The sequence below is a fragment of the Galeopterus variegatus genome, unplaced genomic scaffold (assembly GCF_000696425.1).
Source record: "Galeopterus variegatus unplaced genomic scaffold, G_variegatus-3.0.2 Scaffold452, whole genome shotgun sequence".
NCBI classification, from domain to species: domain Eukaryota; kingdom Metazoa; phylum Chordata; class Mammalia; order Dermoptera; family Cynocephalidae; genus Galeopterus; species Galeopterus variegatus.
The window spans coordinates 182,860-195,175 of NW_007726563.1; the positions used below are offsets into that span (position 1 = coordinate 182,860).

A 12,316-nucleotide genomic window follows, 5' to 3' on the forward strand; every position below is an offset into this window, starting at 1 on the left:
GGTTCGGATCCCACATACAGACCGGCAGCTCACTGGCTGAGCGAGGTGTGGGGCAACACTGAGGGTTGTGATCCCGTTGCCGGTCACGAAAAAAGACAAAAAGGAAAAAAAAAAAAAAAAAAAGAAAGTAAGACTATAAAAACCAGTGATCTAAGAAGACATCTCCAGAAATTAGAAAGAAGAGTAAAGTAAGTCAAAGAAAGTAGAAGAAAGGAAGAGCAGAAATTAATAAAATAGAAAACAAATGCACAAGAGAAAAAATAAAAGTCAACAAAACCAAAACCAAAAGTTGTTTTTTTAAAGACTAACAGAACTGACAGACTACTAGCAAGAAAATGAAATACTTAGTATATTTCAGACTTCAACATGTTACCTGCGTTAGCCTCCTAAGACTCAGAGCTACCCTGTGGGGTGGGCATTGTTAGCCCTATCTTACACAGGAGAGAGTCTGTAGTCTGCCCAAGTTCCTATATCTAGGAAGCAGTTTAATCCCTCAGACTCCCCAAACACCTTTCGTGAGGCCTGCCTTGTGCCAGGCTCTGGGCTGGGCAGTGAGGCCATACAGGTCAGTAAGACACAGCCTGCGTCCTCAGAGAGCACCCAGCCTGGGAACTGAGGAGAGGCCTCCTGGTTGTCTGTCTCCGCCACATTTACACAGTGCTCTCACAAATGTAGTCTCACTGGGAGAAGAAACAGGGCAAAGGAGAAACTGGTTTTTTCTTCTAGTCCAAACACCTATATTCCCATCATTTTATTTTACACAGACACAGACACACACCTACAGAAACACACTAAATTCTCTTTTTTCTCTGGATTTCCATTCCCTCTTCTGAAGAATGGAGTTTAGACTGTCACAGTGACTTCTGGGCTCATGGTGGAAATGCAGATGGTGCAGGGGGACAGGGGTGGGTGAGGCCAGGAACTCCTCAGTAGGAATTAGGCCAAGGGACTCTGAGAGCACAGCCTGAGGACAGGTCCATTTTGATGTGGATCTGGACCATGTGGCCCTAAGATGCACAGCCTGGAGCCTGCACTGGGGAGGTGGCAGTGAGGGTCGTGGGTCACTGGGGTGGGGTGGAGCTTGCAGGGTCTCCTGCAAATACAGCTGAGTGTTCTCCGGCAGGCGATTTACAAGCTGAAGAAAGCCTGCCGGCTGGAGGTAGAGACCAAGCAGGATGGTCAGCTGCTCACGCCCGAGGAGGTCGTGGACAGGATCTTTCTCCTGGTGGATGAGAATGGAGATGGTAAGTGGTGCGGGGAGGGTGGGGAGGGCTGCCTGCTCTGCAGTACACCCACTTTCTGGCTGTGAGTCCTTGGGCAAGGCCGTTACCTCCCAATGCCTGGTATCCCCATCTGTGAGATGCCTGTGGAGAGGATTACGTGAAATAACAGGTCATACGAGCACATGATGTTTGTAGGAGCGATTAAAACAATAGGAACTTTAGAGTCAGGTAGACTGGGGTGGTACATTCAACCTCTCAGCATGGTCTCAGTTTCCTCATCTGGAAAATGGGGATAGTGACAGAGGTTGAGAGGAATAAATGGGATGATGTGTTTAAGAGCCAAGCACAGGGTGGGCCTCCATGAAGGCTGCTTGGGCTCTCCTCCCTGTAGCTTAATGCCCAGCCCCAAGGCTGGCTTGGCACACACACACAAGAGCTCTCCAGAATCTCTCAGCTACACCCAGGATTTCAGAGGTACCATGGGCAAAAGTAGAACTTTAATTCATCTGCAAAGAAAGCCCCTTAAAGGTTCCAGGAGACTCCTGGAGAATCAGTCGACAGACTGTGGGCTTAGGACTCGAGACTGCAGGCTGGTTTGTATAAAAAGCAAAGGCACATCCTAGGAGAGAAGATCTCTCCTCCTGTCCCAGCCCCAGGTCTTCCCTTCTCCCGCATGACTGTCTCTCCTATCCCTTGCTCAGGCCAGCTCTCTCTAGACGAGTTCATTGAGGGCGCCCGTCGTGACAAGTGGGTAATGAAGATGCTGCAGATGGACGTGAATCCCAGCAGCTGGATCTCTCAGCAGAGACGGAAGAGCGCCATGTTCTGAGCCGTCTGGGGCCCCAGGAGCCCTGGAGCAGTCCACAACCCCCTCTAAGACTCCAGGCTCACCCAGGTCTTCAGAGTAGTGGGAGGGTTCCTGGCTCAGCCTGCTCAGTCCCACTCTTGCCCTGGTGTGGACTTCCTGGCACCCCCTGTGCAGGGTGAGTGGGAGCGGGGAAGGGCTGCTGGCTCTGAAGTGGCCAACAGGGCACACAGTCCATTTTGGAAGATTTACTGGGATGGAAGGGCACTCAGTTACTCTCCCCCGTCAGCTGTTCCTTGGAGAACTATGCCTTGGCTGGGTGGTTGGAGGCCTTCTACAAATTAACAGACGTTTTCAGTGGGAAGCAGGGACCAACGGAGGAGTGGTCCTATAGATCAAACCAGCAGTGAGGATGTCCACGCTCAAGGGGATGTGAAGCAAAGACTGGTGGGAAGCAGGGGCTGGAAGGCGTTGAGACTGAATTAAAGGTAGAAATGTGTGTGTGTTTGGGGGGGTAATAATTACATAACCCAGGATCCTGAGGAGCATTCATGGGGAGGACCCTGCCTTCTCCTCCCCAAGGTGTCCTCACCAGGGATGTCAACAAGGGAAAACTGCAGCAGGTCAGATAGCAGACTGTGGTCTTTCCATCCTTGGAGGGGTCAGCTGTGCTTAATGGGACTGTCTCAGCTCTGCCTGGGTGCTGCTCCCCCAGCCCCTGCTGCCAGCCCACCCCCCTCAACTCCCCCCACCTCTCTCTCATCCTCCATACCAGCCTCCCCCACCTCTGTCCTCAGAATGCGTCTTCCACGATTCCCAGCCAGACACCCCTGTGTCTCCTTAAAGAATGGAAAAACCTGCCTTTGGGGAGAATTGGGGTCCTGCTGACCTGAGTTCTAGGCCGGGCTTTTCCTCCAACTGCTGTGTGACCCAAGACCACTTCTTTTCCCTAAGCTGGGTTATCTCATCTGCACGGTGAGCAGGTTGGACTAGACGAGCAGTTTCAGATTCTTATTTTTTTAGATGTGGAATTCCTTTTTGTTATACTATTACGTGCAACCCCAATACAGAAACTAGATTAAAAGGGAGCTGCTCACATTGAAGTGGGGACTGAGGAACTCAGACCCCTCCCACCCCTGGAGCTGCAGGCACCTCTGAAAACATGAAGTGAAAACCAGTGCCCTGGATCAGTGTTACCCCCGTGAGATGACTTAAAGTGGGAACTGAAAAACATTTGCTTTACCTGGAATAGATATGTTTTTATGTTGATATATGAAAAATAAAATCAACCTATTGAACTTGTGGTTTTACAGATATGATATCTCATATAAAAGTTTCTTTTAGAAATCAATTTTAGGCAAAAGATGGTTGATTAAAAACATTCATAATAATCCATGTGGAACACAGATATGTCCCAAATCATAAAGGTGGTATGTGAAAGAGGTTGGGGGAATGTTGCCCTAATTATATGCAGACACCCTCCCAACTCTGACCTTCAGCATCTCCCAAGAGGCAGCCAAGAAGAGAAGGAGCAGAAATGTCAACTCCCTTTTTTTCCCAGACTGCCTGTGGCATTGACCTTCACCTTCCCTCCATGTCTGTTGCTCAGGCTCCCCACACCCAGCTGCAGCCAGCTGAAGTAAAGACTCAAAGCCCAGAAGGAGCATCTTTTAAAAAATGGTCACAACTGCCACAGCCCGTGTCTTTCCCCAGGTTCCTGTGGCAACCAGGCAGCTGTAACTCAGGGGCAAAGCTGAAAAAACCTTCCATGAATGGGTAGATCTCTGAGTTGGGTATTCTTAAAGTTGGGGTGTACACAGAATGGGGATGGGGCTCACCTGTAACAGACTGCCCACTTCCCAACTGGTGTCAGGTGTCACTGCAGCAGGAGGGATTTAGGTTCGACCAGTCACAGAGCTGTGGGGAACCCTGTGGCACCACACGCCACCAAGCAGGGTATGTATCAGGGACTTGTGCACTCTCTTCTGAAACAATATGGATTTCCTCTGCATATGCGAGGGCTTCCTGCAGTACCACCCACCTTTTTTCACTTTTTGGCCAACATCAAGCTTGAGAAAACCCTCCCAGAGTATCTGAATGCACACACATGCATGCACACACACACATGCACACATGGCAGGTCACTCAGTCATAATTCAGATCCTCACTGTCATCCAAACATTCCATCCTTGTCTCCTTGGTAGGATTATATTCTTGAAGGAGCTGGGTTTTTTTCTCTTACTGGGACTCTAGGAGTTTCTCCCTAAAAATGGACATGGTGACCCTGATTGTTTTAAATTTGATAAAATTCAAATCCTAAGGGATATCCCCAATTTATACCTAAAAATGTCCCTCCCCATATCACACAGCCCCACACGACACATATCACAGAGAATGCACCTCCATCCTTCCCACACACATCACCTTCTTCTCCATGTGCAACCCCCAACCCCTCCTTCATGTCCAAAGTCAAAGGTCACTTTTGCAATGCAGCCCCACACGACACATATCACAGAGAATGCACCTCCATCCTTCCCACACACATCACCTTCTTTTCCATGTGCAACCCCCAACCCCTCCTTCATGTCCAAAGTCAAAGGTCACTTTTGCAATGCTGTCTCTGAGTCAGACTCCCACAGGAGTCTCCCACAGGAGTCTGTTCATAACTTCTCTTAGCATGTTTTATTATAATGATGCTTCTATGTGTCTCCCCATTAACTCTTTGTCCCTTGAGGATGAGTCCCATCTTCTTTTTACGTCTAACATGTAGCATTAGTACATAGTAGGTATGCCATAAATGCTCATTGAAGGGAAGACTGAATCAATACAAACCACACAAGCAGACTCCAAGGTCCTGGGGGCAGGATGGGTGTGTGACTGCAGCACCAGGATCGAGGCTGCAGCCACTGGATCTGCAGAATTCCATCAGAGACCTGGAAAAGCCCAGCTCTGCCTCGGAGCTCCCACATCTAGAAGAGTGTGGACTAAAGAAGCTCAGCGGGGAAAACTGGGAAAAGCCGGGTGAGGAGCCAGAAGGGGCAAGGCAGGAGCCCAAGGGCAGAGGCATGCCGACAGTGACCCCAGCAGGGAGTGCTGCCACCAGCTGTGTCTCCTAGAGGGTCCAGGAACCATCCTTCAGTGTCTCCAGCTCTGGCTTCCCACCCCTGCCCTTCTGCTGTCACCGTGCACCCCAAAGAGGCTAGCTGAGCCTTTGGGTTCAGTTGATTCTCTCCAGTATTAAGACAAAAACAATGACAGCAAGCACAGCCATACCACCCCCTGCCAGTACAGAAGCAGCTGGGCTCTGGGCTCAGCCAGCCGCCTCAGCTGCCCCAAGGCCAGCTTCTTCCTCCTCCTCGCCCTTCTGGAGCCTGCGCACGATACGGGTAAGGTCCAGGCTTCGTGTCAGCGTGTCCAGGAGCATCTGGTCCTTCTGGACACCTTCTATGAACTCTTCCAGGGATAGTTCCCCTGGGGTGGAGAGAAAGGGAGCCATGCGGAGGAGGGTGTCCACGCCTGCAGCCCAGGACCCAGTGCAGGATTCTTGCAAGGGGCCAGGACAGAGCCAACGCTAGGAAAAGTGGCCTGTGGGCATAGCAGGCAGAGGGGCTCAGAGCCCAAAGTCTGGTCCAAGAATCCCTAAAAGCCAACTCTGTCGCTGGGGCAGAGGTGGATGGAAGAGGGGACCAGCAGAGGACCCTTTGTGCTTCCTCCTCCCCTCCTATACCTCACCCCTGCTGACCCTCCCCGGGAAGCCCCTCCTAGGCCCACTTACCATCCCCGTTGATGTCAATCTTGGAGAACACCGTATCTGTGAATTCTTCGGCAGACATGGTCGAGTCGCTGCAAGGGTTAATGGCTCGAATGGCCTGGGCGGGAAGAAGAGGCAGAAGAAAGGGGACCCATCCTAATTCTGCCTCAGTGGTGGGTGCGGACACAGTCAGAGCTGGTCTGACTCCCAACAGCCGTGGGGAGCAGAGGCCACCGTACCGGGGGCCATAGGCAGGGCTGGGACTTAAGAGTCGAGCTTCTACAGTCTCCTGGTACCGGCGAGGAAACCGAGGCCCACCCAGGGGAAGGAACGTGGTCTGGGTCACGCAGTTGGTGAGGGCCAGAGCTGAGTCCCAAATCTTGTCTCAGTCCTGAGACCGCAGGTCCCACCCGCGGGGCTGTCAGCTCTGGGTCCCCCCAGGCTTCTGCACCTGCCCTTACCCGTATAATGGTGAGCAGCTCCTCGCGGTCGATGCAGCCGTTGCCGTCGACGTCGTACAGCTTGAAGTACCAGCGCAGCTTCTGCTCCACCTTGCCCTTGAGGATGAGGCTGAGCGCCGCCACATACTCCATGAAGTCGATGTGGCCGTCCTGGGCGAGGGGCGCGGCCGGCGGTGAGCACACCCCGCGCCCCGCACACCGCACCCAGCACCCAGCACCCGCACACCGAGCCCCGCACCCTGCGCCCCGCGCCGGCCTGGCCCACCCTGCCTGCGCCCAAGGCTGCCCATCAAATCCGATAACACAACCCACAGGGGTGAAACGGCTGATACTGTCTCTTCACGGGCGTTGGGGTTTTCATTGTCACTGGCTGCTTCCCTGTGACTCTCAAACTTGAACCCTTCCCGTCTTGCAGGAGGATGCACTCTTGGAAGTTTCTGACTGGGGCCGAGGAGCTGGGGTAGGGGCAGGAGAAAGGGCGCCTCTCTCTTTCTTCCCTCTGTGCTTCCAGCTTTACTGAGCACCTCCTACGTGCTGTGGTGCGCTGTGAGGATCCAGGACTCAGGAAGATATAAACCCTGTCCTGATAGGAGCCCAGTGTTGAGGACGCGGGTTTGAATCCTGGCTTCACCCTTTCAAAGCCGTAGGATCTAAGACAAAGGACTTAATATGACTCTTGCCCTGGGTTTCATCACCTGTAATAGTTACATAGTACCTACTTCTATGGGATTGTTATGGGCCTGAATGAGCTCATGTATGTGAAGCCCTCAACACGGTCTGGCACATGGTAAGCACTCAATAAATGTAACCTATTACTACTAGTATTGTTATTGGAAAAAGATCTCTATGTCATTATGCTGTACATTCGGTGGCTACACATCTGGACAGGACATTATGGAATCACAGATTAGCAGCACCCAATTGTGCTAGGGCAGGGGCAGGAGGAGACGGGCACAGGGAAGCTTCCTGGGAGAGGTGATGCCCCCCCCCCGAGTCTTGAAGAGGTTGGTCATGGGGGAGGGTGGCACAAGACATTCTTGCAGGACATTTCTCCAGGGCCCTAAATGTTCACTGGCTGACACTGCCTGGCCCTGCCAGCTCTGCCGATGAGGTCAAGGAAGCAGGGAGCACAGAACCTGTCTCTGCCCACTCTCCCCAAAACTGAATGAGGCTGGGAGAGGGAAGCTTGAGTCTTGCAGAAAGGCTGAGCACTGTAAGGAAAGGAGCACTGGACTCAGAGCATGTGACTTGGATTCCAGCTCCTGTTGCTGCACTTACATTTGTCCCTCGGTATCAGTGGTGGATTGGCTCCAGGACCCCCAGCAGTACCACAATGCATGGATGTTCAAGTGCCTTCTATAAAATGGCTAGTATTTGCACATAACCTATGCATATCCTCCTGTATACTTTACTTCACCTCTAGATTACTTATGAATACTTAATACAATGTAGATGCTATGTAAATAGTTGTACTATATTGCTTTTTATTTGTATTCTTTTTTATTGCTATATTGTTATTTTTTATTGGATTTTTCCCCCCCAAATGTTTTCTTTCTACAGTTGGTTGAATGCCAGAATGCAGAACTCACCCATGGGGAGGGCCAACTGTGCTCACAACCATGACTCCAGAACCAGGAAGTTATCGAGAAGCAGATTTGGGTCAATATGAAGAACTGTTTAACAGGAGTTGCCCATGGTGGAAGGGCCAGCCAGTACACTAATGAGCTCCCTGTCACTGAAAACATACAAGGAGAGGCTGGCAGGGATGTGGCAGAGGTGGGGCAGGGTGGCCTCTGGGATCTCCTGATCTGTGCTGGCCTTTTCCTGGAGCAAGGCCTTGACCACTGTGAGCCCCACAAGGAGGATCGTGGTCGTGGTGAACATTTGCATGGTACATTCCCATGTTCAAGGGCTTTCACGCATGCCTAAGCTCATTCAGTCCTTGCCCAGCCCATCTCCCAGGATGGTCCTCAGAAGGGAGAAAGGGCCCTACACAACAGTGCTTGGATGAGCAAGAAACTGCTAAGCAGGTTTCCTCCGGGGAAGGGGACACAGGATGAGGATACTTTTGCTTTTCATTTTGTATCTTTTTATATTGCTGGAAAATTTTACAATGAGCTGTATTACTTTTGCCATTAAAAAAAAAAAAATACGATGGCTAAAAAGAGGCAATGGAAAAGTATGGGCTTTTGTGCCAGAAAGACCTAAGCCACTTCTTCGGCGAGGCAGGACCTTGAACGAGTCACATGACCTCCTTGCGTCTCACTTTCCTCAGCTCTAGGATGGAACTAGCAACAAGTACATTTCAAGTTTGCAGTGCGGATTAGGTTCAATGATAAAACTTACAGCAATGCCAGCGTTTTTAGCACTGTGCGTACAGTTCCTGTGCTGAGTGCTTTCTTCACGTTACTCATTTATCTCACAGCTACCCCCACGAGGTGGGTATGTTTGTCCCCATTTTGGATGAGAAAGCTGAAGTTCAGAGACATGTAGGCCTTGCCTACATGTAGACAAAGACATGTAGACAAAGACATGTAGACAAAGCCTTGCCTAGAAAACTGGGTCTTCTAGATCTTACACCAGCACTCAAATGTGGGGTAGAAGATTCACACTGATTTGTATGCACCTGTGTGATTGCCACACACAAGCAAGCCCAGGCAAAAGTAAGCAAAGCATATGCTTGTCCCCCAGGTCACACTCCCCAGTCACACTGCTGTTCCCCCGAACCCTATGCATCTGGGGCAAAACCCTAGGATACAATTGTCTTCTAATGCAGGAGCTGGCAAACTTTTTCTGTAAAGGGTCAGATAGTAAGTATTTCAGCTTTGCCACCAGACATTTTAGTGTGAAAGTGACAGACATTTTATAAACGAATAGGTGTGATGTGTTCTAATAAAATTTCGTTTCCAAAACTAGACCAAGGGCCGTCATTTGTACATCCCTGTTTTAACTCTTTGCATCAAAACCTCCCGGTCTTTGTCCCATCTCCTAGCCAATGTGCTAAGTTGCTCTGTGCTGATGACAGTGAGTTGAGACAGTGTTGCCCAAAGTGTGATTGTGTAGAATGGGTAGATATGAGGCACATTAGGTGTTACAAAGATATTCTCCACTTTAATAAATCCATTATTAATGTGTATTATAAAATACATAACTAGCCCATCAAACTCATGATTTCTCAATGTATTCATTTACTCATATAACCAATATTTATTAAGCACCTATCATGTTTCAGGCAGGCACCGTCCCAGGAGCTGGGGGCCTGGTAGTGAACAAGACTGGCAAAAAATTCCCTGTTCTTGTGGAGCCTACGTTCCCGCGGGGAGATAGATGATTGACACGATGGCTAAGTGGCATGTCCTCTGGTATTAGAAGACAAAAAGTGCTCTGGGGGGAAGGAGGGACTAGGAAATGCAGAAGTGGGGACCAACCCCAGTTTTAAATAGAGTTTAAACCAAGAGATCGGGGCGGGTGTTAGTGAGAAGGAGACATTTGAGCAGCAGGGGAGGGTGTGGCCAAGCAGAATTTTGGGAGAAGAGGGTCCCAGGCTGGGTATGTGTGGCATAAGGGAGGACCCCAGACAGCAGAAACAAAAAGCTGATTTACTTTCCATGGAAAGAAAAAGATCAGGTTGAAATAGTACAGATGGGGCTTGCATGTGACAAAAATTGAAGAGATGGCATGTGAATGACTCAGGTTAAGCAAATAAAGAATAGATGGGTTGCCCCTCTCTCCCAGACAGCAGAAACAAAAAGCTGATTTACTTTCCATGGAAAGAAAAAGATCAGGTTGAAACAGTACAGATGGGGCTTGCATGTGACAAAAATTGAAGAGATGGCATATGAATGACTCAGGTTAAGCAAATAAAGAATAGATGGGTTGCCCCTCTCTTGTGTCATATGTGTCATTTTAGGGGGTCCTTCTGCAGACTTATCTTGGCCCAAAGGATTTCCTGAGCAGGCGAGAAGACGAGATGTGTCGGTGTGTTAGGGGGAGGGTGGGGGGCTCAGCCATGGACACTTCCCTCCCCTCCTGTTCAGGAGTTACTGCTTCCTTGGGAGCATGTTGGGGGTCCGGTGTGATGACGTCCTCCCTCCTAGCCTCCATGCCACGGGCTCCAGGACACTGCTCCATGCTCCCCCTTCGGGAAAGCCCTCGGGCACCAGGATACTGCCCTTGAGGCTGGGACTCAAAGCCCATAATCTGCTTTGGTCCCTTAACCCCAAATATTAGTGAGTTTTAAATAGCCACTGAGCCCCAGCTCTCCCTAGAAGCTCCACCTACATGGCGTTTGGTCCCTCTGGACAGCAAGGAGAGCCTCTCTAGGGCAGGGCTGCTATGGGCACATGGCAGCCTTTATCATGTCCTTGCCTTCCATGTGAGGGGCTGGTGGGATGGGGAGGTCAGCTTGTGGATTTGGATTCTTCTACTGCTACATCTTGACTAAATTGTTCCAAATAAATGGAAGATTTGGTATTGAAAACCAACAAACATCTTAACTCATGTTCCCAACATCCATGGCAGACTCAGGTGAATAAGCTGAGAGGCTGAGAAGAGAAATAATGAGCTCAAGGTCCCACTGCTGATGAAAGTTAGGTGTCCAACTCATAGTGCCAGACTCCCCTTTCATGGTCTCCTCTAGCTTATCAGGAAGTCCTCACCCAGTGCGTCCAAGTCGTTCCTCAGGGAGAAGTGCAATTGGAGTTGGGAATACCCTGGATTCCCCAGTGACCAGGCAGCCCTGCCCATCCGCAGTCCTAGTGTCCATAGAACATCATAGGTGACTCAAGGAACATGGGCCAGCCCATCCCAGACAGCTGAGGCTGAAGACTCATCATCCCGCTCCCTGCTCTTTACTCCTGCATCCTGTGACCATCAAGAGCATCTGCAAAAGCACTACATGCTCATAGTACCAGCACATCAGAGGTGCTCAATGGCTGCCTTGGAAGTGTTCACACTCGCTTTGGAGTAAACTGAGATGTAGGTGTGGAAGAGACACAGGAAGCCATTAGATTCAGCCTCCAATTACACTCATTTGTGGCCCTCTCTGTGTTCCTCTAGAAAGTGAGAGCAGGGATGAGGTCTGGTTCATTCCTGCACCCCCAGTGCCTGATTCAGAGTAGGTGCTCAACAAACATTAAACTGAATCCCTAATGTGGAAAGTCAACCTCCCAAATAAACAAACAACGGTTTAAATGACGTGGCTTCCCCAGCAGACACTCCTGTTCTTCTCGGCCTCCAACCTGGTCAGGGTCCCCAAGGCCATTCTCCAACACCCATCTCCCCAGGCCTTGCTCACCTTGTTGAAGTCAAAGGTCTCAAACATCTGCTCCACATACTGGCTGGCTGACGGGCTCAGGTTCTTGAGGCCGAAGAACTGGCGAAACTCATAGAGGGTGAGCTGGCCGGAGGGGCACTCGGTCATGAACTTCTTGTACCACTGGTGGCACTCAGTGCTGCTCAGCTCCTCCACCGACTTACCCTCCATGACGTTGCCCATCGCTCACGCCTGCAGGAGACTGATGACCAAGATGGACGGGTGCTGTTCCCTACAGCTCCCTGCACGAGGGTGTCTTGCCTTCTAAAACTGGGTCCTTCTCTCTCACAGGCCTGAGTCTTCAAGGTCTGAGCAAAAAATGGCCTGATGAATCAGTTGGTATAGGGAAATGTTGAGAGTTGGTAGCAGAGGGGAGAAGGTGATAGCCCACACCCAAGTTCAGGGGATGCCTGAGAACCAGTGTTAAAAGTCTCCACTAAATCCTTGCAGCCAGTGGGGACTGCACCCTGGGGAAGAGGGGTGAAAATAGAACAAAGCTTAGAGAAGCAGAGTCCCAGGATTACAGCCTTGAGCTGTAGGTGAGAGGATTGTTTTACCCAGTTTGCAGTCTCCTAATCCCTTCTTACCATGACAGAATGAGTGGCCAGCCAGTGGCTGCTCTGATCCTATGACCTCCATGCCCTTCTTCTCCTCTTTTGAGTGGGTTCACAATGTTTCTGGTTCCCACCCCAGTCATGGAATTGAGGTACATATGAGATAGAGCTGGTTCCTCTTCCAGGGAGAAGCCAACGATGGGCTCTT

At 50.4% G+C, this 12,316-nt stretch overlaps 2 protein-coding genes across 2 annotated transcripts in view; one reads left to right on the top strand and one right to left on the bottom strand.

Annotated features, from left to right (window-relative positions):
* GUCA1B (guanylate cyclase activator 1B (retina)) overlaps positions 1 to 2,052 on the top strand; it is an 11,827-nt gene extending 9,775 nt beyond the window's left edge. The window contains exons 3-4 of the mRNA XM_008568909.1: positions 1,124 to 1,244; positions 1,925 to 2,052. Coding sequence (XP_008567131.1) covers positions 1,124 to 1,244; positions 1,925 to 2,052 — 249 coding nt within the window. The remainder of the gene's footprint in view (positions 1 to 1,123; positions 1,245 to 1,924) is intronic.
* A 3,284-nt stretch (positions 2,053 to 5,336) lies between these two features.
* Positions 5,337 to 11,739, bottom strand: GUCA1A (guanylate cyclase activator 1A (retina)). Its single transcript, XM_008568910.1, has 4 exons — positions 11,537 to 11,739; positions 6,241 to 6,390; positions 5,804 to 5,897; positions 5,337 to 5,499 (listed from the first exon to the last, which is right to left on the bottom strand). The coding sequence occupies exons 1-4, from the start codon at positions 11,735 to 11,737 to the stop codon at positions 5,339 to 5,341; spliced, it is 606 nt and encodes a 201-aa protein (XP_008567132.1). The 5' UTR covers positions 11,738 to 11,739; the 3' UTR covers positions 5,337 to 5,338.
* Between the last annotated feature and the right edge of the window lie 577 nt (positions 11,740 to 12,316).